This window comes from Phascolarctos cinereus, unplaced genomic scaffold (genome assembly GCF_003287225.1).
Source record: "Phascolarctos cinereus isolate Bilbo 61053 unplaced genomic scaffold, phaCin_HiC Scaffold_9;HRSCAF=440, whole genome shotgun sequence".
Taxonomy (NCBI): Eukaryota; Metazoa; Chordata; class Mammalia; order Diprotodontia; family Phascolarctidae; genus Phascolarctos; species Phascolarctos cinereus.
The window spans coordinates 243,797,337-243,823,315 of NW_027556402.1; the positions used below are offsets into that span (position 1 = coordinate 243,797,337).

The following is a 25,979-nucleotide window of genomic DNA, read 5'->3' on the forward strand; positions in this document are numbered from 1 at the left end:
TTGAGCACATGAGAGCCTGGGTAGTGATAAAGGAACTAGACCAGTGTCCTCATAAGCTCCCATGGGTTCCGTCACATATCCAGCCCTAACATCTCTCCTGAGCTCCATTCCTGCCCATAACTGGAAACCTTCCCATAGGCATCTCAAACTCAACCAGTCCAAAGTAGAAATCTTCCCATCTTTCTTATTGTGGAAGGCACCATCATCCCTTTAGCCAGGCCAGAAGCTTCAGTGTCATCACTGACCCCTCCCTCCCACTCGTTCCCCATGTCTGATCTGCCTTTATGACATCTCTCCTGTACCACCCTCGTCACCTCTTGCTAATTAATGGTAGCTAGCATTGAGGTAACACTTTAAAGTGCTTTACAGATACCTTTTATCCCCACAACAACCCTGGGAGGGAGGTGCTATTGTTTTTCCAGTTTTCCAGGTGGGGATACCGAGGAAGTGAATAGTTATATGACTTGTCTAGAGTCATGCATCTAGTAAGTGCCTGAGGTCAGATTTGAACTCCTGTCTTCCTGACTCTGGGTGCAGAATTCTCAGCTCATTCTTTCAGCTGCCAAAGTGATTTTCCTAGAGTTCTCATCTGACCATGTCTTCCCCCCCCACCCCACTCAGTAAACTCCATTGGCCCCCAAGTCCTCCTGGATCACATATAAAACCCTCTGTTTGGCATTTCAAGCCCTTCACACCCTGAGTCCTTCCTGCCTCTTACTTTGCTTCTCTTCATGAACTCTGGTTCGGTTCCACTGGCCTCCTGGCTGTTAATTTCCCACCCACCGCCCTCCATTTCTGGCCCTTCCCCACTCTTGCCTTCATGCCTCATCCCTAGCTCCTGGCTTCCTCCAGCCCCACTGTGTAAAGGAGGTCTTTCGCAGACCCCTCCGCTGCTGGTGCCTTCTCCTATTAAAATGTAACACACGGGAAACCCTTGTTGACTGACTAGTCAGTCAGTCTCTCTTGCCCTGCCCTGTTGTAGCTCAGCCAGAGCCTCTCTGTAGGTTTGGTGTTGGCCTTTGTGGCTAAAGCAGCTAGCTTTACCATTTACTTACTGTGTGTCCATCAACAAGTCATACTGCTTCTTCAAATGTCAGTCTCCTAATCTGTGAGTCAGGAAGACCTAAGTTCAAACCCAGCCCCAGACACCTACTACCTGTGTGACCCTGGGCAAGTCACTTAACCTCTGTTGGCCTTATTCCATTGGAGAAGAAAATGGTGAACCGCTCCAGTGTGTTTGCCAGTGTGGTCCACGGGGTCAGGAAGACTCATGACATGATTGAACACCAACAACCGTCCCTCGTCTGTAAAACGGGTGCAATAGTAACTTACATTCCTTATCTCAAAGAGCCGTTGTGAACAAAGTCCTCTATAAACTGAAGGGCCAGAAATAGACCCTGCCAGCATCACTTGGAGGAAGGGGGAGCAGGAGCAGGGCAGGGGTCCCAGTGAGCACTCACTGAGAAAGGCAGCCTGGCTGAGGGCTGGAAGACAGCTTCGGAGTTAAGCCTACATCTCTTTTCTGAAACCTCCTGCCTGCCTGCCTGCCCGCTGCTCTGCCCCTCTGGGTGAGTGCGCAGGGAGGAGAGTCTGGTGTGTGCGCGTGGGGGCTGGGAGCCAGCCCTATCAGGAGGAAGTGCAGCTGGTTACCAATGGGGTTATTTTCATAACGGCTGTCTTAGGCTGCAGGGAGAGGGGGAAGGGGAGGAGGAAGGGGTGACTAGGGGGCGGAGAGTAGGGCTGCTGCCTCCAAACTAGGACTTGCCAGAGAGAGGGCTGCTGCCTGGAGCTCCAGGGCTTTCCCGGAGGACCCGAAGTTCCTGCTTACTGCCTCCCTGCCTCCAGATCAGGTCAAAAGGGGACTCAGCCCCTTCCCTCTCCTTCCCTCCCTGCTCCCTGTATTATCTGTGTGGGGCTTCCTAGCCTGGGGTTTTGGGGGGGGCACTGGGCACAATGTGCCAGGGAGGGTCTGGGAGACTCAGCCTAGCTGCAGCTGTTGAAAAAGGAGGGCATCGTGTGCCCTTGTGATCCTGGGCAGGGAGTCTGAAAGAGCCATCCCCTGGCCGAGGTAAATATTAACCCAGCCAGACAACTCCCTTCCCCTCTGCCCAGAGCATTGCCACCCATCCTGCTGCTCTGCCAGCTCCCTAGTGCCCCCTGGTTGGCTCCCCGGCAAGAGATTTCCTAGTGAAAGCAGTCTGGGGCTAGGAGTGGTGCTCCTTGCTTCCTTTCCACCCCATGACTACACCAATTCTGGGGGCTGACAAGAGAGGCCTCCTTCCTGCTGTTCCCCGGGAGATAAATGCCCTCCCTTTTGGCTGTGCCCTGGCCACCTCCCTTCCCTAGCCCGGGACTTGATAGCCTCTACCTGGCATCATGCAAGACTGAGCAGACTTGGAATCGGAGGAGCTGGGCCCAAATCCCAGCTCTGCTCCTGAGTCCTTCTCCGACCGTAGACAAATCCCTTTACCTTTTGGGGCCTCAGTTTTCTCATGTCTGAGGCCTCTAATGCCTTTGCTCTCCCCTTTCTTGGACTTTCCCAGCCTTCCACCCGAGGCTTGTGGGAGCGGAACAGCTGGACGTTGGCACAGAGCCGGCATCCCCTGGGGGATATAATTTGCCTCCTCCATGGGGATCGGGGCTTCTGGAGCAAGGCTGGTTGCTTAAGGAGGAAGGGAAATGTCTGTTGGTCTTCTCCTGGTCTGTCCATCCTCGAGATTAATCTGAACACTGAATGGGCCTCATCTCAAGCAGCAGCTGCTTCTCAGAATGCTGGAGAGGGAGGTCCTGGACTAAATGATCCACAGCCCCCTTAAGTGGCAGACTGAAGGTCTTTGTCCTCTTTGTTGCCCAGAGCTTTAGAGAGTGCACCGAGCACGGGAAACACTGTAGCCAGATGGGGACACTCAAATGCTTTGACGGGAGTCAGCTAGGGGCGGTGCATGTGTAGCAGGCTGCGGAGGCTGGCACTTTGTGGCATGAGCAAATACCCAGGTGGCCCAGGCTGCCAGGCCTTCTTCCTCATGTAGTGGGCTGTGGCTACCCATCACATTCATGCTTCCCTTTCTCTCTTCCCTCTCCCCTCCCACCCTGGTTTTAGTGGGAAAACCCAGAAGATAGCAGAGAGCCCTTTCGGCATTGCTAGGATGACAGCTTCCAGACACTGGCTTCTGTAGAAGCCGAATGAGCCCTTTAAGCCTCTTCCCAGCTCAGAATTGTAATTGAGAGGTCCATTCAGTATTGGCCAGAGACTAAAATGCGTGTCAGACTGGAAATTCACCTGTTTCTGGAATGAGAGACCTTAATGAGGTTTTTTCCAGCCTTCTAGCAGCTCTCCCCTCTGAACTGTTATTTGTCCAGTGAGCCAGTCCGAGAGAGGACCAGGAGTGCCACTCCCCAGCCCCCTTCATCCCTGGCTGGGACCTCTGGCCAGCTCTGCCATCCTTCTTCCAGGTCCTGGGGTTGGAGGTGGGGAAGCTGAGGGTGTGGCTTTGTACAGATCCTCACTGCACCTTCCCTTGCCATAAGAAACTGTGGGAGTCTGTCCCTAGGTGGGCCTAGGCCTTTGGGACCCATGGGGTGAGGGTTAGCTAGGCTCCCATCTTCCATCTGGCTCAGTCTCTGCACTGTCCCAGGTACGCCCCTCTTAGGTCTACAGAGAATCAAGCAGACGTGTCTCCTCACCACAGCCTTGAGCCTCTGAGGCTCTTTGACTTTAACCCACTTGTTCTCCCCTGGGCTTTCAGGCTGTGGGGCCCCCACCCAGTCTGGGTCACCACAGCCTTGGAGTCTAGTGCCCTTTATACATCCAGCACAGCAGCCATAAAGATAGAAAGGCCACAGGGACTGAGGCCTGGTTGGACCTCTGCTGAGCTCTGCCCACCATCCCAGTAGAAGGTGAGGGCCTGGGCTAGACTAGTCAGAGGCCCCTGGAGAGCAGTTTGCTGAAAAGGCCAGAGACCAAACTGTGGTGACCAGAGGGAAGCCCAAGTGCTCTGTACCTGTGGCGACAGGCCTCTCACTACCCTGCTCCCTCCTAAGGAAAGGGTGTTAGTCTCTCAGGCCTCGCTGTCCCAGGCCCCATCACTGTGGGATGAGTACTGCTGAGGAGCAGTTAGCCCTGCTGTGGCTGTGAGCCCTGTGCATCCACAGGATGGTTGACAACAAAGGCGTTGCCAGTGGCGTGCGGAGTGGGGAAGGGGGGGCGTCTCAGTGCCCAGTTGTTGGCCTTCCGGCCGGGCCCTCCCTTCAGTCCATCAGCAAGCATTTATGAAGTGCCTACTACGTGTCAGGCGCAGTGTTCAGGGCTGGGGAGACAAAGACCAAAGAGCTGACTGTGGAGGGTTTAGAAAGTGCTCGAGGGCCTGTCTGCGCCTCCCCCCCCCCACCACACACACACACAGACTGTGGCCTTTGTTTTCTGGTGACACTAGCATCAGGAGGTCTGTCAGGGTGACTAATCTCCTCCAGTCTGGGCAGCTGTCACAGGACAGGAGAAAGCTGACACCCCATAGGAGAGCCTGAGGATAGCAGCATGGGGCTGCCAGTCTGATAGGTGGCAAAAGCTGGACTAAAAGTACCTGGGCAGAAGCTGGGGGCAAAGGCCTGGCGAAGGGAGTTTTCATCCCCTCCCCCCCTTACCAGAGCTGGCTGTCTACCTTATGTGGGGAACTTGTCCCAGTTGGGTTGATTCCCAGAGAGCTCTTTTATTTCCCTTGTGGAGGCTGGAAGACATTGTTAATAAAGAATGGCCACATTAATAATAGGGGCCGATACTTCCCTGGCTCCTTTATTCCTGGGAGCTCAAAGCTACTTAAAAATAGTCTCATTCACATTTACTGCTTCCCTCAAGTTATTCCCAAGAATTGACCTTAAGGAGGAGCAGATGGAGCTTATGTTTCCCCCACACACACCCCCAAAAATATTACCTGGTCAGGCAACTTCGATTTCCAGAAATCTCCCTCTCACCCTGCCCCCCCATGCCAGTGAGAATGGATAGATGTTAGTGCCAGGTGAGGCCCAAGGCTGGCAGAATCACCCCCTACTGGCCACACCTGTGAGATTGAAGACACGGACCCAGGCCTATCCCAATGTCTCCTTTACAGAGGGGGTGAGGAGTCTAAGACCCAAGGCATTATCTGCTGACCCCCCCATGCCCTGCATTGTGCACAGTGCCAGCATGAAAAGGGAGAAGTAGCAGCTTCTCCCTGCCCTGGCCCAAATAGCTTGCCCATCCTAGGCTCAGCTTTGCCACAGTGCCCCCTCTCCTTGCCTAGGCTTTGCCCTGGTGCCCTTTCCCACTGGTACCTCCTTCTCTACCTTCACCTTCATCCATGCCTGACACTCGCCCTTACTTCTGCCTGGCACCTGGAGGGGGTGTCAAGCCCGTGGCCTCCCAGGCCTGGGCCACCTGAGGCTGCTGCTTTGGAAAACTGTAGAAGTCGGCCATTGCCAAGGCCCAAGTTCTGTTGGATTCTCTTCCTGCTGCTCAGTGGCCTGGGAAGAAACAGAATTGAGGGGTTTGGAAAACCTCATGTGATTGTTAGAGATTGCCGGACCTGAAACAGTCACTAGAGAATCTCTCATCTGCCTCCCTCATTTTACAGAACAGGAAACTGATCCCCTGAGAGCTCAGATGAGTGGCCCAAGACCCCACAGTTAAGAACCCGGGGAAGGAGGTTTGTTACTTACACTGGTCTAGGCTCTGTACCCAGTCTGACTCCTGGACCCTTCTCTATTGCAGATAGGTCGGTGCTCTCACATCCCCTGCAGGCCTCTTGCCTTCCATGCCCTGCTTAGTCAGAGGCTGAAGAAGCTGGGGGCGCACAGTGAGAGGGCCCTGACGGCTCCATCTGGAGCTTTCTCAGGGTCATTGACGAGCCTCCTGACTTGGGGCTGGTAGCGGCTCGCACTCGGGTCCCCCGTGGCTGCCGCTGAACTGCGTCAGTGCCCCCGTTCCCCAGCCCCTCCCTCACAAGCCCAGAGGCCCGTGGAAGGGCTCCCCGGCAGTGGGTTGTCAGGGTACCTCGCGCTTGCCTTTGCTTAGTGTCCAGTGTGGGACCTTCAGGTGCAGTGAAGCAGGCCCCCGCCACTGGGCCCCGCGAGCCTCTGACGGCCGCCACTCTCACCATGGAGACCTTCTTTAGGAGACACTTCAGGAGGAAGGGGCCGGGGGCAGGCCTCAGCGGGCAGCGACGGGGGAGCGGGGTAGCCCTCCCCACGGGCAAGGTCCGACGGCGATCCCCAGCCGGCCAGCCTTCCCCCTCGCTGGTCCGGCAGCGACGCTCCAGTTCACAGCTTCAGGGCTGCCTCCTTAGCTGCGGGGTGAGGGCTTCCCGTCGCCACTCCAGCACCACACCCCCAAGCCACAGTCCCCATTTGACTGTGGAACGAGGCCCACCGCAGAGATTGGCACCCACTGCTATTGACGCTCGCCTCCTGGGGACCCCTCTACTCCTCACTGGTCTCATGGGGAAGAGTGAAGCAGAGGAGGAAGAGACAGAGGTGCTGGGGCTAAGGACCCCTCAGGCAGGTGGCGAGGAGCTGGCCACCCCCAGGTCTCAGCATCTGGGCATCAGGCCCCGACTCCACGTGCCCCGGTGTCTCCGTCGACGCCGGAAATCTTCCCACCTGCTCCCCACCGATGTGATGTATGACTGTACCGTCTGGGGCCTACATGGCTACTACCGACGTCTCAGCCAGTACCGGCCCCCGGGGCAGCACCTCGTCCCCGGCCCCTCTGCCAATCCACTCCTGCTGCGCCACCTGCGCCCCCTGTCCCGTAGGCGGCAAGTGGCTCTGAAGCGCAAGTCCGCTGGACCAGAGGCCTGGAGCTCTCTGCTCTCGTAGGTATAGCTGCGGTCAGGACAGGCAGAGCAGCCAGGGGCGTGGGCCTGGGGCTGTATTCTGAGCACTGGGCCCGTGAGCCAGGCCTTGTCTCTGCCCCTCCTCCCAGCCTGGGTCTAGCTAGAAGGAGATGGGGCCAGGGAGGAAGGAAGAAAAGGATGTGCGCTCTTTCCTTGAGTTCTTAGTTGTCCTCTTCTTTTCAGGAAAGCCATTGCCAAGTCAGGTCTCCAACATCTGGCCCCTCCAAACCCCACCCCTGGAGCCCCCGGCAGCGAACCTGAGAGGCAGATCCGAAGCACCGTGGACTGGAGTGTGAGTATGGGTGGCTTGGCTGAGGTGGGGAGATGAGGACCGGAGGGGGACTTGGGAGGCCCGGCTGCCTAAGGTCAGCGAGGTCAAGGGCCCAGCATTTATCCACTACCCACCGTATGTGAGGAGACCGATAGCCCAGCCTCCCTCTGGGAAGCTGCGGGGAGGAGGTGAGTTGAGGCTGGTCATTTTTTCCTCTGTGAGGCTTTTTCCTCATCTGGAAAATGAGGATATTGAAGCTGCTCCTTTTTTAGGGCTCTGAAAGCTCTAGAATTCTGTGAGTGCAGGGTCCAAGGAGGGCAGGGGAGGCCCGGGCCACAGCGTGTCCGGGGGGAGGAGCGCTTACAGGCCTGCCCCATCCCACAGGAAACAGCCACCTACGGGGAACACCTGTGGTTTGAGACCAACGTGTCTGGGGATTTCTGCTACGTGGGGGAGCAGTACTGTCTGGCCAGGATGCTGGTGAGTGGAGCGCTGGGGGACCAGAAAAGGCAGTGGCTGCTGGCCAGAGAGGGGCCAGCAGGGGCCACCACTGGGCTGAGCTGGGTTCAAATCCAGCCTCGGACCCTAGGCAGGGTGCTTAGCTTTACTCAGCATCAGTTTCCTCAGCTACACGATGAGGTGATAGTAGCACCTGCCTCCCAGGGGCTTTTTGGTGAGCCAGTTGGGGTTGAGTGACTTGCCCGGGGTCTCACAGCTAGTAAGTGTCAAGTGTCAGCTTTGAACTCAGGTCCTCTTGACTCCAAGGCCGGAGTTCTATCCACTGCGCCCCCTAGCTGCCCCCTCCTCAGGGGCTTTTGTGAGAATAAGATGAGGTAATATTGGTAAAAAGTGCACAGTGTGGTGCGTGGCGCCTAGTAGGCGCTATACAAGTGCCTGTTCTGCGTCTTCCCGTCCTCCCCCTTCTAGAGCACAGGGCTGGAGGCCTGGAACATTGAAGTATCTTTGAGGCAGTCAGCTGGGTGGGGCAGTGATCCAGCACTGGGCTTAGAGTCAGGAAGACCCGAGTTCAGATTCCACTTCAGAGACTTTGTAACTGTGTGACCTTGGGCAGGTCATTTGACTTCTGTTTACATCAGTCAGTATTTATGAAGCTGCTGCTGTGTGCCAGGCACCATGCTGAGCACTGGAGATAGAAAAGGAGACAAACGGGTGAGGTAAATCACAAATACGTATATGGGATAAATCAGAAATGATTAAAACAGACAGAGCACTGGAGTCCAGGGGTTAGGAAAGGCTTGCCTGTAGGTGGTAGGAGTTTAGTTCAGGCTTAAAGGGAGCCTGAGAAGCCAGAAGGCAGGGATGAGGAGGGAGAGCATTCCAGGCAGGGGGCACAGCCAGAGCAAAGGCCTGGAGGGAAGAGATGGAACAGCTGAGAAGCCAGGTCACTGTGAAAAGACTGGAAGGTAGGAGGGGGTGAGGTGGTAAAGGGCTTTGAATGCCAAACAGAGCATCTTGTGTTCGATCCTGGAGGCTGTAGGGAGCCACGGTGGAGTCTCTTGAGTAGGAGGGCGGGAGGATGTGATTGCTCACTTCACTTTAGGAACTGAATGGAGGAGGGTCTGGAGTGGGGGAGATGATGCAGGCAGACCCCACCAGCAGCTAGTGGGGTAGTCCAGGTCTGAAGGGATGAGAGTCTGCACCAGGGTGGGGAAAGTGTCAGAGGAGAGATGCTGCAGAGGTGAGATCCACAGGCCTTGGGAGGAGTCCAGGGTGACTCTGGGGGACTGGGAGTTATAAGAAAGATGGGGGCAGCGTTTAGGGGGAAAGATAATGAGTTTAGGTTTAGACAGGTTGGGTTTCAGATGTGTGCTGGGTGTGCCCTCCGAGATGTCTGAAAGGTAGTTGGAGGTGCGAGATTGGAGGCCAGCAGAGAGGCTGGGGCAGGAGAGGGGGATCTGTGAATCGTCCTGTAGAGCTGGAACTCAACCCATGGGAGCTGATGAGATCAGCAAGTGAAGCAGACTAGAAGAAGAAGAGAAGAGGGCCTCGTGTGGAGGAGGCTCCAGCAAAGGAAACAGAGTAGGAGCGGGAGGACTTCAGAAAAACCTGGAAAGACTTGTGTGGACTGATGCTGAGGGAAGGGAGCAGGACCGGGAGAGCGGTGCACACAGTAGCAGCCACATTGGGCGAGCACTGACTTACTGGGCTTAACCCTTCTCAGCAGTGCGAGGATCTAAGACATCTCCAGAAGGCTCATGATAGAAAATGCTCTCCACGTCCAGAGAAAGAGCCATGGAGTCAGAACGCAGATCGGAGCGTACGCTCTTCTGTCTTTTTTCTTTTGTTGTTTTGTTCGGTTTTCTCTTTCTCATGGTTCCTCCCGTTCTAATTCTTCTTTACAACATGACTAATGTGAAAATATGCTTAATGTGAATGTATATGTAGAGCCTCTATCTGACTGCTTGCCGCCTTGGGGAGGATGGAGAGGAGAGAGGGGGAGAAAATTTAAAACTCAAAATCTGATGGAAGTGAAAACCCAAAATAATTATTTAAAAAATAAATGAAAAGAAAAGGAGCCATCAGAGAGGGAGGAGGATAACCAGGAGAGAAAGAGAGGCAGTGTCAGAGGCCGAAGAGAGGGGAAGGAGAATAGGGATTGAGAGAAGGCTATTGACTTTGGCTTCTGAGGTCATTGGTAACTGGAGAGAGCAGCTTTGGTGGAATGATAAGGTCAGGAACCGCTGGTAATTGGTTGAGAAGAGAGTACGAGGAGAGCCGCTAGGGGGCAGCATGGTGCACTGAGGGCTGGGCCTGGAGTTAGGAAGACTCACCTTCCTGAGTTCAGATTGGTGGAAGACAATTTAAGTACTAGCTGTGTGACCCTGGGCAAATCACCTAACCCTGCTTGCCTCAGTTTCCTCATCTGTAAAGTGAGCTGGAGAAGGAAACAGCAAACCGCTCCAGTGTCTCTGCCAAGAAAACCCCAAACGGGGTTACCAAGAGTCGGAGACAACTGAAAAAGGACTAACCAGTGATAAAGGGGGGGACGGGGACGTGTCATAGATGATCTGTTTGAGGATTTAGCTACAAGAGGCAGAAGAAGTCTGAGAGAGTAGCTGGCTGGGACAGAAGGATCAAGGGAGGGTTTGGGGAGGATGAGGAGACCCGGCCTGTCTGTGGGCAGGAGGGCAACAGCCCGGAGAGAGATGGGGCTAGTCTGTTGGAGGAGGTGGGATGGGATGGGATCTCTTGTGCTGGTCTCAGAGTTAGCCTGGTGAGGAGAAGGTCTCCTCGTCATGAGACAGGAGCGAAAGAGGTGAGGATGGCAGACGGCACCGGAATTTCAGGAGACACAGTGGCAGAAGAGGAAACAGAGGGGAGGGGCCCGCCTGTGGTCACATAGCAAGAGTCAGAGGGAAGAGCGGAACTTGGGCCCTGCTCGCTGTGCCACACTGCCTGGTCCCGGAGTCCAGTCTGGAGCCCTCAGTTCAGACCCCCCTCCACATAAGCTGTGGGGCCCTAGGCAGGCCACCCCACACCCCTGAGCCTCAGTGTCAGTTATGAGGAAACAGCTTTGCAAGCCAAAAAGTGCTTAGAAATGTGATTGGTTCCCTTCTGTCCCACTGACCTCAGTGCCCTTCCTTCCTGCAGCAGAAATCAGTGTCTCGACGAAAGTGTGCCGCCTGCAAGATTGTCGTGCACACGCCTTGCATTGGGCAGCTGGAGAAGGTGACCATGGGCCTCCTTGGATGGGACTGAGGTTTGGGCCCAGGGATCCCCAGCCACTGCTGCCTCCTCTCTGAGAGGGGGGTGTGTGTGCGCGTGTGTGTACGCATATACCAGTGTGTGCATGCCAGGAGGGCCCTGGGCAGGCCAGAGCCGAGCTGAGAACAAGAGGGCCCCTTCTGGCCCCCGGATCAGCTTCATGAACCCCGTAGCCTGTGCAGTTGGGAGCCCTGGTTATCCCTCAAACTCAGTACCCCAAGAAGCTTCACTACAAATAACACAAGAACGAGGTTCCTTCCTGGATGACAGAGTCAGGAGAATTGGACGTTGGACAGCCATCCTTCCCTCCTGGGAGACCTGTGGCCTCCTGTGCTCGCCTCCCCTGGAGGCTCCCAGGACCAGCCTGGCCATCATCCTCATGTTTTCATGTCATGTGGTCCTTTGCAGATTAACTTCCGCTGTAAACCATCCTTCCGGGAATCAGGGTCCAGGAATGTGCGGGAGGTAAGGACCTTGGGTGGGATGGGGACGGCGGTGGGCATCCCAGGGGCTCCCCAGCTCCCACCAGCCTGGGAAAAAGGCTCAGGATTCCTGAGCCTAGAGCGTGAGCTGAGATGCCCATTTCAGGGCCCTGAGACCCTTCCTGGCGAAACCTTAACACTCCCCCAAAGCGCCACCAGCTGGATTGCCCAGGTTGCACTTTGAGCAGAGTGAGGAGGGCTACACCCCAGGGCACATGGCCTGTCTCAGAACCTCAGCTCCCTGGGCACAGCTGAAGACACACAGAATTGGGCATCAGAGGCCTGGCGTGAAAGCCTGGATTTCCTGCTTATGTAGCTTAGGGCACAGCGCCTCCCGGTGATTTCTGACTTGCTGGGGCTGCAGATCTCCCTGCACCATCCCCCCAGCCCCCTCCTCTCCTGGACTGGCAGCCCAGGCTATGAGATGAGCCCACCTGTGCTCCTTGGGTTGAGGCCAGGGCAGTCTCCCATCCCTGCTCAGAGCTGTGACCTCGTCTTCCTCCCCTACCCTCTCCAGCCAACTTTTGTTCGTCACCACTGGGTGCATCGGCGGCGCCAGGATGGCAAATGCCGGCATTGTGGCAAGGTGAGTGGAGCACCCTGGGTTCGCCCCTGCTGGCAGAAGCAGGCTCGTAGTCTATGCCCAGAAAGGGCTCCCCGGGGAGAGAGGGACACCTTGCTGAGTCGCAGGCACACAGTAGGTCTGGCCAATTTGGCTTTGGGTCACCGGGGTGGGAATTAAGAAGCAGTGCTGGCGTCCTTCCACTGGGGCAAGGTGGCGACTGGAAGCAGAGGACAGAGCTTGCTGTCCTGCCTCTTAGTGCCTACGCACAGGCTTAGTGGGGCTTGTGGGCAGGAAGACCTGAGTTCAAATCCTCCCTCAGATACCTGGTAGCTGAGTGACCCTGAGCAAGGCACTTATCCTCTGCCTCAGTTTCCTTCTCTATAAAATGAAGGTGATGACAGCAGCCACCTCCCAGGAATGTTGTGAGGATGAAGTGAGATACTGTTTGTCAAACTTTTAGGATAGTGCCTGCACGTAGTAGGTGCTGTAGAATTGCTTCCCCACACTTCCTCTTTGGGGGCCTCAGTTTCTTTCTATGCGGGATGTGATTCCTGAAAACAGAAATCATCTCAGGTCTGACATCCTGTGACTCTAGTGACCTCTGAGGAGGAGGTGTCCAGAGAGAATGGACATAGGCTGCCTCCTGGGCTCAGCCCCCCCACTGACCTCTCCCCTGCTTCCCCCCAGGGCTTCCAGCAGAAGTTTACTTTCCACAGCAAAGAGATTGTGGCCATCAGCTGCTCGTGGTGTAAGCAGGCAGTGAGTACCTCATCTCGTCTGCTTCCTGCCCTGGCTCGCAGGAGGCCTGCCCCTCGGAGTCAGTGCCCTCTCTCTCCTCCCTCTGCAGTACCACAACAAGGTGTCCTGTTTCATGATCCAGCAGATTGAGGAGCCCTGCTCCCTGGGGGCCCACGCCGCGGTGGTCATCCCCCCAACCTGGATCCTCCGGGCCCGGCGCCCCCAGGTGAAGCCCGCCCCTTCCCAAGCCGTGGGCAGGGCCTTCAGTTGCTGGGTGTGATGCTGACGGCTTTGCTCCCTCCCTCTTGCAGAACCCACTCAAGGTCAGCAAAAAGAAGAAGAGGACATCTTTCAAGAGGAAGTCGAGCAAGAAGGGGCCTGAGGTAGAGCCGGGCATGTGCCCACCTTCTGTACTCACCAGTGGTGTGGCCTTGGGCAAGTTGCTCCTCCAGGCGTCATCTGTGAAATGGGCTCTGGCCCGCTCTGCCTGCTTTCCAGGCTGTCTGTTGTGCAGATACGCAGACGGGCTTGTGGAGGGGCTGAGGGCTGCAGGTTGCTGCTTCTGGCTGCTGTGGTGTGGGGGCTGCTGGGAAGGAGGGACAGAGGCCTGGAGGGCTCTCTGCACCTTCACTGTCTTGCAGGAGGGCCGTTGGAAACCTTTCATCATCAAACCTACCCCATCCCCGCTCATGAAGCCCCTGCTGGTGTTCGTGAACCCCAAGAGTGGGGGCAATCAGGTAAGGCTCAGGCCGGGAGCTTCTGCCCTCCTTCCCCTGTGGGCCCGAACACTGCTGCTTTTTGGTGGTGAAAGAGAAGATGGCCCAGGGGGCCAATTCCCTTCCGAGTCCTGCACAGTCCTGCCTCCTGCCTCATTGCCTCTCACGTGGACTCTCCAGCCCAGTTCCCAAGTCTTTCCCCTATTTTTACCTCCACCATCCCCCAGTTCTTTCTCTCCAGACCCTCTCCTCCCGCTCTGTTTCCCCCAGGGTTCTAAGATCATCCAGTCCTTTCTCTGGTATCTCAACCCACGGCAAGTCTTTGACCTGAGCCAGGGTGGGCCCAAGGAGGCGTGAGTACCTGGGTGTCTGTGGGGTAGGACCCAGGCGGGGTCAGTGGAGAGCTGGTGGTCTGTGCAGGTCTGGGGCCACCATCTTCTGCTTTGTTCAGTTCCTCTGCCCTGCCTTTAACCCACAGGCTGGAGATGTACCGGAAAGTGCACAACCTTCGTATCCTGGCGTGCGGGGGCGATGGCACGGTGAGTTCACGCGCACACCTCCGTGAGCCTCCCAACAGCCACTGGGCTGGGGCTGCAGGCATGGGGGAGGCTGGGCCTGGGCCTGAGGCCTGCTCTCCCCTCCTTCCCCCTCAGGTTGGCTGGATCCTCTCCACCCTGGACCAGCTGCGCCTGAAGCCCCCACCACCTGTTGCCATCCTACCCCTCGGCACTGGCAATGACCTGGCCCGGACCCTCAACTGGGGTGGGGTGAGAATGGGGGCCAGGGGATGAGTGGAAAGAAGGAGGATGGTCCCAGGGGCAGAAAGGTTGTACTGAGAGGAGGGTCACTGTGGCTACAGCCTCGCAGCCATCTCATGCTGCCGCTCCCTGGCTCCTCAGGGCTACACGGATGAGCCAGTGTCCAAGATCCTGTCCCACGTGGAGGAGGGCAACGTCGTGCAGCTGGACCGATGGGACCTGCGAGCGGAGCCCAATCCGGAGGCGGGGCCTGACGACCGGGACGAGGGGGCCACTGACAGGGTCAGCCCAGGCTGGCTGCCCAGCCTTCCCCAGGAGCAGCTCCTTGGTGCTCTGTGGGTGTGTTTTATCGATGGCTTTTGTCTCTTTGACGGCACTGTCTTCCTGACGTACGCTTCTCCCTTTGTCTTCTGTGTAGCTGCCCCTGGATGTCTTTAACAATTACTTCAGCCTCGGCTTTGATGCTCACGTCACCCTGGAATTTCACGAATCTCGAGGTTGGTGGCTTTCAAATTGCCTTGTCCTGATAAGGAGAACGGAGTGTCAGGAAAAGGGGCAGGGGGAGCATGTTGCCCTGAGAGGGCAGAGCTGGGAGGCAGGAGACTGGATGATCTTCGAGCCCTGGGGGAAACCGAAAGTGGGGAGAGGGTCTGGAGAGAACGAACTGAGGGGTGGTGGAGGTAAAAATAGGGAAAAGACTTGGGAACCGGGCTGGAGATTCCACGTGAGAGGCAGTGAGGCAGGAGCTGCTCCAGGGGGTCCAGGTAGGAGAGGACTCTGGGGCCTCCCTTCCCGAGAGGGAATTGTGGACCCCGTGACCCTCATCTTTCTCTTCTCTGCTCGTACAGAGGCGAATCCAGAAAAATTCAATAGCCGGTTTCGGAACAAGATGTTCTATGCTGGGGTAAGCTGGGGCTTGGCAGTACCTCGTGAGTGCCCCCCCGCCATCCCTCCTGTGCAGGTGGCCTGTGGCACCATCTTGTGAACACCCATCACATCAGCTGCAGCACCCCCAGCCCAGGGCTTCAGGCCCCCCAGAGGCTGACCCCCCCCCCCCGGTTCCTAGACCACACTGTTTCCCGGTCTTGCCCAATAGAGGCTTCCCTCACCAAATGTCAGCCCCGGTGTCCATGAGGCAGACAGCTCACTTCTCTATACCTCTGTTGTTGACAACAACCCTGTGAGGTGGGTAGTGTGAGAGTCCTGTCCCCATTTTGTAGATGAAGAAATAGAGGCTGAGAGAGAGAACAGCACCAGTACGTAGTGGAGCTGAGAGTCCCAAGTCCAGTGCACTAACCCCGTGGTCTCCTGGCCACGTGGCCCTTGCGCCAGCTCCCCAGGCTTCCCTGGGACGGAGGCCTCCGAGAAGCAGGCATGACGCCCTCTTTCTGCTATTGACAGACGGCCTTTTCTGACTTCCTCATGGGCAGCTCCAAAGACTTGGCCAAGCACATCCGAGTGGTGGTGAGTCTCCTTCTGCCTCCCCTTGACCCCTCAGCTGGGCACCCTGCTCACGGTCCTCCAGGAGACCCATCACTCAGACCCTGGGAGCCAGGGAGGGATCCCCTGAGGAGCAGGGAGAGCGGCCCCTCTGCCGGCCCCGTCACCCACATTGAGGCTGTTACAGTGTGACGGCACAGACCTGACCCCCAAGATCCAGGACCTGAAGCCCCAGTGCATCGTCTTCCTGAACATCCCCAGGTGAGACAAACCAGCGGTGGTCCTCGGCCTCGACCTCTGAAGCCCAGAGTCAGCCCCTCACGCTCTGTCCTCCATAGGTATTGTGCGGGCACCATGCCCTGGGGTCACCCTGGTGACCACCATGACTTTGAGCCCCAGCGGCACGACGACGGCTACCTCGAGGTCATCGGCTTCACCATGACGTCACTGGTGAGAAGGGCCCTGGGCTGCCGGGCAGCATGGCCTGTCCAGAGGATGCACCTGTGTGCCCCTCTGGTGTCCCAGGGCAGCACACATAGATGGACCCCAGGGCTGCCCGAGGAGCTTAATCAGAGGATACACAGGGGCACAGGCCAGGGGTGGCAGAGCTCTGCTGTGCCCACAGGCTGCTCTCCAGGTGGGCGGGCACGGCGAACGCCTCACCCAGTGCCGGGAGGTGGTGCTCACGACGGCCAAGGCCATCCCGGTGCAGGTGGATGGGGAACCCTGCAAGCTGGCTGCATCCTGCATTCACATCGCCTTGCGCAACCAGGCCACCATGGTGCAGAAGGCCAAGCGGAGGAGCTCCGTGCCCCTGCACAGCGAGTATGGCCTGGCCCCGGCCCCACCTCCCTGCCTGGTGGCGCCTGTCTTGCCCTTCCTCTGTCCCGTCCCTGATCGCTCTCCCTCTGGCCGCGCTCAGCCCCTGACCAGGGCTCCCTGATCACTTACCCATCCCTGATTGCTCTCCCTCTGGCCCCTCTGGCCGCACTCAGCCCCTGACCAGGCTCCCTGACCACTTGCCCGTCCCTGATCACTCTCCCTCTGGCCCCTCTGGCCACAGCCAGCAGCCCGTCCCCGAGCAGCTGCGGATCCAGCTACGCCGGGTCAGCATGCATGACTACGAAGCCTTGCACTACGACAAAGAGCAGCTCAGGGAGGCCTGTGCGTGAGCCTGGGCCGGGAGTGAGGGGCGGCAGGGTCCCAGCCCCAGCGCCAGCCCCAGGCTGACAGGTGTGCTGCTGTCTCCACAGCCGTGCCGCTGGGTACTGTGGTGGTGCCAGGGGACAGCGACCTGGAGCTCTGCCGGACCCACATCGAGCGGCTGCAGCAGGGGGTGAGGAGGGTGACGGAGTCGTGGGCACGGGGGCCGGGCGGGGGGCCAGCGCCTCTCTGCACGGCATGGCTTTTCTCTGGTTTGCCTCCGCCGCTCTCCCTGTCTCAGCCTTTCCTTCACGCCCACCCCTCACCTTCCCCCCTTCCCGAGCAGGAACCCAACGGAGCAGGAGCCACGGCTTCATCCGGCCAGAAACTGTCACCCAATTGGTGTTTCCTGGATGGTGAGTTCCTGCCCACGAGTGGCCCAGGGGTGGGGTGGGGGGGCTTTGTCCTGGCAGTGCCCCTTCTGGGCAGGGGAGCTCAAGTGGGAAGGGTGAGGTGGATACCCGAGCTCCTCACACCCTTTCTCTCCCACAGCTACTACAGCCAATAGATTCTACAGGATAGATCGAGCCCAGGCAAGTACAGAGGTGGCCCGCAGGCCGCCTCAAGATCATGCCCGAGAGCATGGTGTCTGAGAAGCCCCCCAGCCCCAGCCCACATAGTCTCTATCTCTGTCTTTTCCTCTCCCCGCCCCTCTGCAGGGCTGTGCAGGGTCTTCTGTAGTCTCGGGCCTTTAGTCAGGGCTACAGAGCAGCCATCCCTGTAACAGGTGGCAAGCTGTAGAGGCCAGTGTGTCCCCTGAGGGAGTCCCTGGGTTGTGAGGGAGCTGAGCCTTAAACATTGCATAGGATTTTGATGAGCCCTGGGGAAAGCGCACTAGCTGAAGGATGGGAAGGGATCTCGTTTGGGGTGGGGGGTTGAAACATGGAGATACTTGAAAATCAGTGGGACTTGTTTGAAGGCTTCTCTGGACCTGGTGGGGAAGGGCCAGATGGCAGTGAGGTGGGGGTCAGTGGGTCTTAGGGTCTAGTCGGCGCCTCTGATGTTGAAGTGTTGGAGGCCCCCAGCCAGGCCCTAGGAGTGCACAGACAAACATGAACCTGCCCCTCCTGCCCTTGAAGAGTTTGGCTTTTGCAGGTAGAGAGAAGGAAATATGGTCGGGAGTTGGTTTGGGGAAGGCAGAGAACATAAGGGAAGCCATCTTCCCACAGAAACCCCCATTCTCCAAGCTGAGTTTTGAAGGGATTGGGCTGGAGGAGGGAGGGAGTGAATTCCAGCCCTGTAGGCCCAGGACAGCCTGGGCAAAGGATTGGAGTCAGGAAACTGAAAGCCAGGGTCAGGAAACAGCTTGTAGGCCAACTGGTCTAGGAAATGGAGGGGGATGGGATAAGTCTGGGGCTGGTGATGAGGATGATGGCAGCCCTGAAGGTCTGCCCAGAGAGAAGAGAGACTGGAAGGAGGGAGAGCCCGGGGCCAGGGGGTGGCCTCACCTGCCGAGGGCAGTTACAGGGCAAGCCTTAGCTGGAAGGAAACTGAGGCCCAGAACAAAGTGTGGGCCCTGGAGTCCAGACCCCGCTGTCCTACACCTCACCAGCAGTGGCAGCCAGAGGATCTTTGTGTTTCCAGTTCAGGGAGGAGTAGCTGATATTCAGGGAGGAGTAGCTGATAAGGCCTGGATTCGGGTGGCCGATGGGCCACCAGGGCTGGAATCTGGAGAGATGATTGGTGGAAACAGCAGTCACTAGGAAGAAGAATCAAGCCACCCCCCTCCCCGCCCCAGATGTTTATTAAGCACCTACTGAATATAGAGCGCTGTGCGTGGGCTGCGGGGTAGACAGAGTCTGAGTAAGACACAATCCCTGCCTTCAGGGAGCTCACAGTTTGTTATGGGGATTACGACTGTGGTTCCGTCCTGTCCCTTTGTGCCCAATTCTTTGTGACCCCACTTGGAGTTTTCTCAGCAAAGATCCTGCAGTGGTTTGCCATTTCCTTCTCCAGCTCATTTGACAGATGAGGCAAACAGGGTGAAGTGACTTGCCCAGGGTCACACAGCTAATAAGAGCCTGTGGCCAAATTTGAACTCACAAAGATGAGTCTCAGCACTTGTGTTCAGTGCGCCACCTAGCGGCCCAGTAACGGGGATCAGTCAGAGAAACTAGTAATACACGGTATTAATAAGAGGGCTCAGTCAGTCAGTAAGCATTTATTAAGTGAGGTGTGTGTATATGTATGTATTATATATACACACACATAAAATTTATATAGGTATTATTTAATAATAAATATATATAGATATATGTTTGTCTACAAGAGGGGTGCAGGCAGAATGCTCCATTATCTCTGCCTTCACCAGGACCCATCAGGGTGGGTGCCAGGGCGTCTTCAGTGGGAGAGGCCTGGGGCCTGACCAGAGACTTCCTTACAGGAACATCTCAACTACGTGACCGAGATTGCCCAGGATGAACTCTATGTGCTGGACCCAGAGCTGATGGGCACCCCTGCCAGGCTTGCCCTCGAGGCCCCCCAAAGCCCTGACCCCACCTCTCCACCACCACCATCCCCCAGGCCCAGGTGTGCACCCCCGCCTTGGCCAGAGAGTCCCTGGGCATGCAGGGAAGAGGGCGGCCCTTGGAGGGGGGAGCGGTCCCGGCCCCAGATAATAGCCTCGTCATATCTTCCCCTCCTCTATTCCCAGGCCAGACCAAGGGGATGCTGTGCCCCCGAAAGGTGAGGAGCCTTCTCTCTGTGGGCTCTGGACGTGGAGGTGCAGAGTGGCAGGCAGGGGGACCCAGCTAGCTAGTGAGCCCGAGGCCCACGCCAGTGAAGCTGGCAGAGGGAGGCTGGGAAGCTCCTCTCATCAGCCAGTCCCCAGACCATCATTCTCCCCAGGCCCCTTCTAAGTCTCCCAAAGGCCAGGTGGCTGCAAATGGATGCCAGACCCCCTCCTCTCTCCTGTAGCAGCCCATCCTCCCCCTAGACCCTATAAAATCCATCCCTCCCCCAGCGAGCTTGTCAGGAGTCCACACACAGCCCTGTGCAGCCTGAAGAGAGCGTGAATAAATCCAAAGATGTGCAGAGCAGTTGAACACAAATAGTTTGGGAGAGGGCAGGAGCCGGGGTGTGAGTAAAGGATCCTGTGGGAGATGGACAGTGTCGAGGCCCCTGGCCCACCTGTAACCTGCAGGCTTTGTTCTGTAGGGGAAGGCTTGATAGAAGCTGCTGAGAGAAATGACTTTTGTAAGGTATGGCCCCTGCCCCCACAAGAATGGGCTCTCCTTCCCCTTCCAAACTGTGGCCACACGGGATGGAACCAGGAGGAGTCCCCTCTCCCTCAGGTGGACCCCGGGGCACCCACAGGGGAACACACTCTTCGGGACAGCTGGCTGGGGAGGGAGGAGAGGAGCACAGGGACAGATCCCTGGTCCCTTTAGGGAAAAGTAGAGGGAGAAAGGCCTAGGAGGAAGGAGCCAGGCAGCCCGGCTCCCCAGTCTCCTACTGCCTGTCCCGCCAGTTCCAGGAGCTCCACCGAGCAGGGGCAGATCTCATGCTTCGGGACGAGCAGGGCCGAACCCTTTTACACCATGCTGTCAGAGCTGGGAGCAAGGAGATCGTCCGCTATCTCCTGGACCATGGTGAGAGCCTGGGGAGGAAAGTCCCAGACCGAACTGCTAGGGGCTGGGGGCAGGGAAAAGCCGCTGGAGTGAGTTAGGAGGCCTAGGGTCAGATCCCAGTGCCCCCCCTTGCTCCTTCTGTGATGGTGGGCAAGCCCTTTGTGGGGCTCAGTTTCCTTCTCTGTAAAATGAGTTGGACTGGGTGACCTCCAAATTTCCATCAAGCTCGAACTCCTCCAGCCCTCAGGGTGGGGTTCCCTCTTTCCTTTCCATCCACTTTCTGCCCAAGAGGTGTGTCTCTGACCTTCCCTCTCCTCCTTCGCCTCGTGTTCTAGCTCCAACAGAAATCATCGATGCCGTAGAAGAGAAGTGAGTATTTGGGCACCCTTATCCCCGTGCTGCTGGGACCCTGCCCTTTGCCAGGCAGCTCACTCCTCGTCAGGGGAGAGGTTGGGAGGGGGAGACGGCCCTGGGTGGGTGGAGGGCCCTTGCCTCGTCCTGGACCCCACCCAGCTGCTCCCTTTGCAGCGGGGAGACGTCCCTCCATCAGGCAGCCGCCCTGCGCCAGCGTACCATCTGCCACTACATTGTGGAGGCGGGAGCCTCGCTCATGAAGACTGACCTGCAGGTGCCCAGGATGGGGAGGCCTGACTGAGAGGGCATAGGGGCCGGGCTGCCACTCCCCAGTGGGCAGGAGAGGGAGGCCACTGCTTCCTCCAGCCCAGGACTGGGTGGCTGGGGAAGGGAAAGCTGCCCAGGGAGAGTCCAACAGACTTAGGGAGACCACGTGGCTGGTGAAACCTGAGCTGTTGGGAAGGAGCTGAGGGGCGGGCAGAAATGAGCCAGGGTTCCACCTTGGCCTGGGCTCTGGTGCTAGGCATTAACTCCTTTCACTGGCTGTTGGCCCGCAGGGTGACACACCGAGGCAGCGGGCTGAGAAAGCCCAGGACACTGAGCTGGCCGCCTATCTGGAAAACCGCCAGCACTACCAGATGATCCAGAGGGAGGATCAGGAGACGGCTGTGTAGCTCAGTGACCCCTGGAAGCAAGACGGCAGGGCCCGGATCCGCCCCTGCTCCGGGACCAGGATGGGGGGGAGGGCCCGAGCCCTCGGCCTCACTTGTTCACACTGCTACATTCCACTGGGCCAGGTGGACAGCACCGTGGGGGGACCCCGCCTGGGGAAGGAGCCCCATGGCCCACCTGGGGCCTGTAAGACTTGAGGGAGGCACACAGAGACTGGACTCGGAGAGCCTGGGGCTACAGGCCCCCCTCCCCCCATCCTGTGCATGTTCTATTGCCTGGCTTTTGAGCCCCATCTCTATCCTGGAGGCTGAAGCCTCCGGCCCTGACCAGGAAGGTTGAGGGAGAGCAGTTTCCTGAGGGAGGGGCATTGCCCAGCCAGGAGAGCCAGTGACCCTGGCCACAGCCGCCAAGACTGATCAGGACTCTGCCCATATCCCGGCCACTGTCCCCAGGAGGCGGAACACCTTCCTCAGCTGCCTTAGTGAGAGGGAGATCCTAGGGCAGGAGAGAGGGGGATTTGGAGGGAAGTGAATCTGGGCCCCAGGAGTCGAGGGAGGGTCAGCCTGAAGCCATGAGGTGAGAAGGCATCCAGAGAAAGCCCAGGAGGGCAGGGGAACACCACTTTGTGGAGCCTGAGGCAGACGGGGGGTGTTCGATGCCGCTGGCCTCACTCGGTTCTCTTACCCTCTGGATCCCAAGCCATCCTGCCCACTTCAGCACCTTCCTGGTGGAGCCTGCCCCCCCACCCCCTCCATTGCCTTTAGCACGCAGAACCATTTCATCGCAGACAGGGCAGTCCCTGCCCGAGGTGGGGAGATTCATCCAGCACATGGGGGGCGGGGGGTGGCCAGGGAAGCTTGTCATGGTGTCGTGTTTACAGCCCAGCTGGGTGTAACTCAGTAAAATGGATGTTTTTTCCTAACTTGCTTTCTGTTCTGGGGTTGGTGGAGGCCAAAGGGAGGGCCCAGACCAGGACTGTTCCAGGTGATGGCTGTGTGGTGGGGGGCAGGGGGCGTCCAGCCTTTGTGCTTGGAGAGGCCATGCTGTGGAAAGGAGGCAGCCCTGGCTTTGGGGCTGTTGTGTCTGGCCTTCCTCATCTCGGCAGGACAGGGCTGGGCCCCATCCCACTCCTTAGGACCCAGATCCCTTCCTCCACTGAGCCTCAGAAGAGGCAGATGGCCTCATTCTGCAACTTGGAGTGTTAAGGCTTAGCATCTCCTGAGAGAACTGGATTCAAATTCTGCTTCTGCCATAACCAAATGACCTTGGTTCAGTCACTCACCCCTCTCTGAACCTCCATCTTTTGGTCTGTAAATTAGGGAGTTGGATTAAACCATCTCTAGGGTCCCTTAAACTGGTCATCAGAATTCTGGGGCCTGCTTGTCCTCAGCACCAGCCTGCACCTCAAAGTGTCCCTCCAAAAAGGCAAGAGGGGCCACGGAAGTGCCTAGCCCCCCAGGCTGCCTTCTGGCCTTGTTGGGGGCGGGGCGGGGGCGGGATTCCACTGTGCAGGTGGAAGAAGGAGCTGGGGCCCAGGCCAGGGGTGAGCTTCCCATCCTCGGTGCCCCTGGGTTTGGAGTTTTCGCCGGGTCACCGAGGGTGAGAGGCCGGAGAAACGAGCTCCTGGGATGGCTTGGAAGGGGAGTGGACGCTGGGCACTCCCCCAGGGAGGTGGGATAGGACAGTCTCGAGCTGACACGCCGCCCGGACACAGCCAGGGTGCTAAACGCTGCCTCCGAACAGGGCAGCAGCCTGGGACCTCCAGACCGCGCGGACTTGGGGCGGGGGGGGGGGGGGGGGGCGGTGCACACGGACGTTCACAGGAACAAAGGTAGAGCTGGAAAAGGGCCCGAGGTGCCATCCAGTGCCACCCGCTTACGCCACAAATGGGGAAACTGAGGCCCCAGGCCCTTGGGGCTCCAGACATCCACAGAGGAGCACACGTACTTGCTTGGGGTTCCGCCTAGCATTTCTCATCTGAAGAGGAAACCTCAGTTTCCCCCAGAGTACGGAAAAGAGAGCGGCCTCTTGGCCCGGGATCCCCCAGCTTCCCCCGCTCCGGAGAGAAGTTTGGGGGCGTCCTCGGGCCCGGCCGGCCCCTGGAGGGGCGGAGGCGGGGGCTGGCCCCTCGGGGAGGGTCGGGGAGGATGGGAGTCCCTCCCCTTAGTGGGGAGGGGGCGGGGGCCCATGTGACCGGCTCAGACCGGTTCTGGAGACAAAAGGGGCTGGGGCGGGAGGAGCCGGAGCGGGACAGTGGGACGGGCCGGGGCACGGGAGGCAGCTGCGGCCGCGGCGGGAGCGGAGCCCAGAGCAGGCAGCGAGCGAGCGATCGGGGAGCAGAGACAAACGCCGGGGCCGGGGCCGAGTGAGCGACCGAGGGATCCAGGGAGGGACCCGGGCAGCGAACGGTCCAGGGCACCCCTCGGGGACGCGGGAGCTGGCCGGGGACACGAGGCAGGGGGGGCAGCTGCCCCGCCCGAGGACAAGACACCCCAGGGCGGGGCGGCCCGGGGTTCTGGAGGGCCCTCCCCCCGAGCCTCCCCGCGGCTCCCCGCTCCAGCCCCATCACTTCCCCCGGAGCTGAGCCCCGGCAGCCGGGGGCCCCGCATCCTTGGCTGGCTAGGCCCAGGGACCCCCCGCTGGGCCTCGGCTGAGAGGGGAGGGGCCCCAGCTTGGAAGAAGAGGGGAGAGCCTGGGGCTCTTGGTCCATTGTTGGGGAGGGGTCAGCAGGGCCTCGGCCCAGCCCCCAAGTGGAAGGGGGAGCATGCCCTTCCCTACGCACACCGTTTCGGTATCAGGCCGGAGCATGCAGTGATGGTGGGGAGGAGGGTCCAAGTATCATCATGCTCTGACCCCTGAACCTCTCCCCCGCCCCCAACCCCAGGATGCAGCTCCGAAACTTCCTTGTGCTCACCCTCATGGCCCTCCTGGCCCTCCCCTCGGAGGCTGCAAAGAACAAGAAAGGTGATGGGAAGCTAAGGGAAGTGGGGGAGGGGTGGGCTCCTTCCCTGGGTCCCCGGGAAATGAGCTCTCCCTGGGGAGCTAATGGCCACCCTGCCTCGGGCCCTTGTTACAGACAAGGGGAAGAAAGGCAATTCGGAGTGTGAGGAATGGAACTGGGGCCCGTGCACGCCCAGCAGCAAAGACTGTGGCATTGGCTTCCGGGAGGGCAACTGTGGGGGCGAGACCCGGCGCCTCAAGTGTAAGGTCCCCTGCAACTGGAAAAAGGAGTTTGGAGGTAAGGAAAGCACCACACACACACCCCCAAGACACCCGGGCCGCAGAGCGAGGGGCCGCGGGGCAAACAGGGGAGGTTGGTACTGGGGGCCGAAGGGAGAGGACCAACTAGGCAGGATGCCCGGCCAGCGCTGGCCCTCCCTCTGACTCCACTCTTCTCTAGCGGACTGCAAATACAAGTTTGAGAGCTGGGGCGCCTGTGACAGCAGCACTGGCACCAAAACCCGCCAGGGGACCCTGAAGAAGGCCCTCTACAATGCCCAGTGCCAGGAGGCCATCCGAGTGACCAAGCCCTGTACCCTCAAGGCCAAAGCCAAGATCAGAGGTCAATATCTGATGGAAGATAGAAGGCTCCACTTTCCTGTTGGGGTCTAGGGGGAGACCCAGCTGGTGTCCCCCGAGGCAGAACCCCATTACCTGGGATGCCCTGCCTGAATTAGCCCTTTCCTCCAGGCCCACAAGAAAGCTGCTATTGCACAGATCCATTCTGCTGGGGAGGGGAGAGAGGGGTAGCCGAGGTGGGGAATGAGCGGGGGTGGGGATGCAGGGCCAGAGCTGGAGGAGGAGGGGCAGATCTCCCCCACCATTATTTCTCACCACTAACCCCAGTCTGGTTTCTCTTTCACAGCCAAGAAAGGGAAGGGGAAGGATTAGACCCTGAAGCACCACCTGACAAGGGGGGCTTTGCCTCTGGGAGACTCCCAGATGCCCTGTCCCTTTCCTCCCTCTGCCTCCCCCTCCCCTTCCCAGCCCCCCAGAACTTATTCCACACCAGGTGCCTTGTTTCTTATCATTAGCTTTATCAATCACGAAGCCCTCCTCCCCACTTTCCCTCCATCATTCCCAGCTCTGCCCGGAGCCCTGGCATGAAGGGGTGGAGAGGTTCAGAGGGGAGGGAGGGACCAGGCCTTCCACTCCCTGCCCTGGCTTCCTCTCACCCCACTGATGTGAGCTCCAATTCAGCCTACCCCCTTATTCAAGCCATCACCTTTATTAAAAAATAAAAATAAAGTCTTTTTTTTCCAATAAAAGCCTTTTGTTTTTAATATATAAAAGCTCCCTTCTCCAATAGTTTAGCTGTGATTTGGGGAGAGGATTCTCTGGGATTTAGGAGGGAGAGGAAGGGGCGAGGGTAGAGATCCAGAAAGCCAGGACAGGAGGGCTGGCCACACAGGGAGGACAGAGTTTGACCCCTCACCCCGCTGTTTCCAAGCTGAGCTCAGAATGCATGGTGCTGATGGGGAAAGCAACATCTCTTAAAAAATTAAAACCAGGTACAAAACCTTTCTCCCTGTGTGCCCCACCATGACCCCCCAAATTCTTGAGGCCTCTTCTCCCCAGTGACGACCAAGCAGGCACCCCACTGGGCAGTGGGGTGGGGC

The 25,979-nt window shown here is 58.3% G+C and overlaps 2 protein-coding genes across 14 annotated transcripts in view; both read left to right on the forward strand.

Annotated features, from left to right (window-relative positions):
- The window catches only part of DGKZ (diacylglycerol kinase zeta), a 66,079-nt gene extending 43,797 nt beyond the window's left edge, over window positions 1–22,282 (forward strand). For 3 of the 13 annotated variants that reach the window (XM_078148168.1, XM_078148171.1, XM_078148169.1), the window contains exons 2-30: window positions 7,050–7,158; window positions 7,522–7,617; window positions 10,750–10,827; window positions 11,272–11,328; window positions 11,863–11,931; window positions 12,598–12,669; window positions 12,758–12,874; window positions 12,960–13,031; window positions 13,290–13,385; window positions 13,635–13,717; window positions 13,843–13,903; window positions 14,018–14,131; window positions 14,264–14,404; window positions 14,541–14,619; window positions 14,971–15,026; window positions 15,524–15,586; window positions 15,750–15,823; window positions 15,901–16,012; window positions 16,188–16,387; window positions 16,626–16,726; window positions 16,816–17,121; window positions 17,258–17,298; window positions 19,149–19,294; window positions 19,419–19,450; window positions 19,922–19,965; window positions 20,235–20,355; window positions 20,670–20,703; window positions 20,863–20,962; window positions 21,246–22,282. In XM_078148168.1, the coding sequence (XP_078004294.1) occupies window positions 7,050–7,158; window positions 7,522–7,617; window positions 10,750–10,827; window positions 11,272–11,328; window positions 11,863–11,931; window positions 12,598–12,669; window positions 12,758–12,874; window positions 12,960–13,031; window positions 13,290–13,385; window positions 13,635–13,717; window positions 13,843–13,903; window positions 14,018–14,131; window positions 14,264–14,404; window positions 14,541–14,619; window positions 14,971–15,026; window positions 15,524–15,586; window positions 15,750–15,823; window positions 15,901–16,012; window positions 16,188–16,387; window positions 16,626–16,726; window positions 16,816–17,121; window positions 17,258–17,298; window positions 19,149–19,294; window positions 19,419–19,450; window positions 19,922–19,965; window positions 20,235–20,355; window positions 20,670–20,703; window positions 20,863–20,962; window positions 21,246–21,362 (2,791 nt within the window). In that variant the 3' untranslated portion in view covers window positions 21,363–22,282. Of the gene's footprint in view, window positions 1–1,744; window positions 1,851–1,890; window positions 6,846–7,049; window positions 7,159–7,521; window positions 7,618–10,749; window positions 10,828–11,271; window positions 11,329–11,862; window positions 11,932–12,597; window positions 12,670–12,757; window positions 12,875–12,959; window positions 13,032–13,289; window positions 13,386–13,634; window positions 13,718–13,842; window positions 13,904–14,017; window positions 14,132–14,263; window positions 14,405–14,540; window positions 14,620–14,970; window positions 15,027–15,523; window positions 15,587–15,749; window positions 15,824–15,900; window positions 16,013–16,187; window positions 16,388–16,625; window positions 16,727–16,815; window positions 17,122–17,257; window positions 17,299–19,148; window positions 19,295–19,418; window positions 19,451–19,921; window positions 19,966–20,234; window positions 20,356–20,669; window positions 20,704–20,862; window positions 20,963–21,245 lie in introns of those variants that run through there. The other 10 variants (XM_021009659.2, XM_021009661.2, XM_021009662.2 and 7 more) reach the window with 8 other exon arrangements.
- Window positions 22,283–23,584: 1,302 nt separating this feature from the next.
- On the forward strand, window positions 23,585–25,628 carry MDK (midkine). Its single transcript, XM_021009850.2, has 5 exons — window positions 23,585–23,725; window positions 24,245–24,324; window positions 24,437–24,598; window positions 24,761–24,922; window positions 25,226–25,628. The coding sequence occupies exons 2-5, from the start codon at window positions 24,246–24,248 to the stop codon at window positions 25,249–25,251; spliced, it is 429 nt and encodes a 142-aa protein (XP_020865509.1). The 5' UTR covers window positions 23,585–23,725; window position 24,245; the 3' UTR covers window positions 25,252–25,628.
- The last annotated feature ends 351 nt before the right edge of the window (window positions 25,629–25,979 follow it).

Excerpts from the sequence above, each read along its gene's own strand:
- MDK (XM_021009850.2), top strand. The coding sequence starts at position 24,246 with ATGCAGCTCCGAAACTTCCTTGTGCTCACCCTCATGGCCCTCCTGGCC. Across the intron at positions 24,599-24,760 it reads CTGGAAAAAGGAGTTTGGAG|CGGACTGCAAATACAAGTTT; the intron begins GTAAGGAAAGCA and ends ACTCTTCTCTAG. Across the intron at positions 24,923-25,225 it reads GGCCAAAGCCAAGATCAGAG|CCAAGAAAGGGAAGGGGAAG; the intron begins GTCAATATCTGA and ends TCTCTTTCACAG.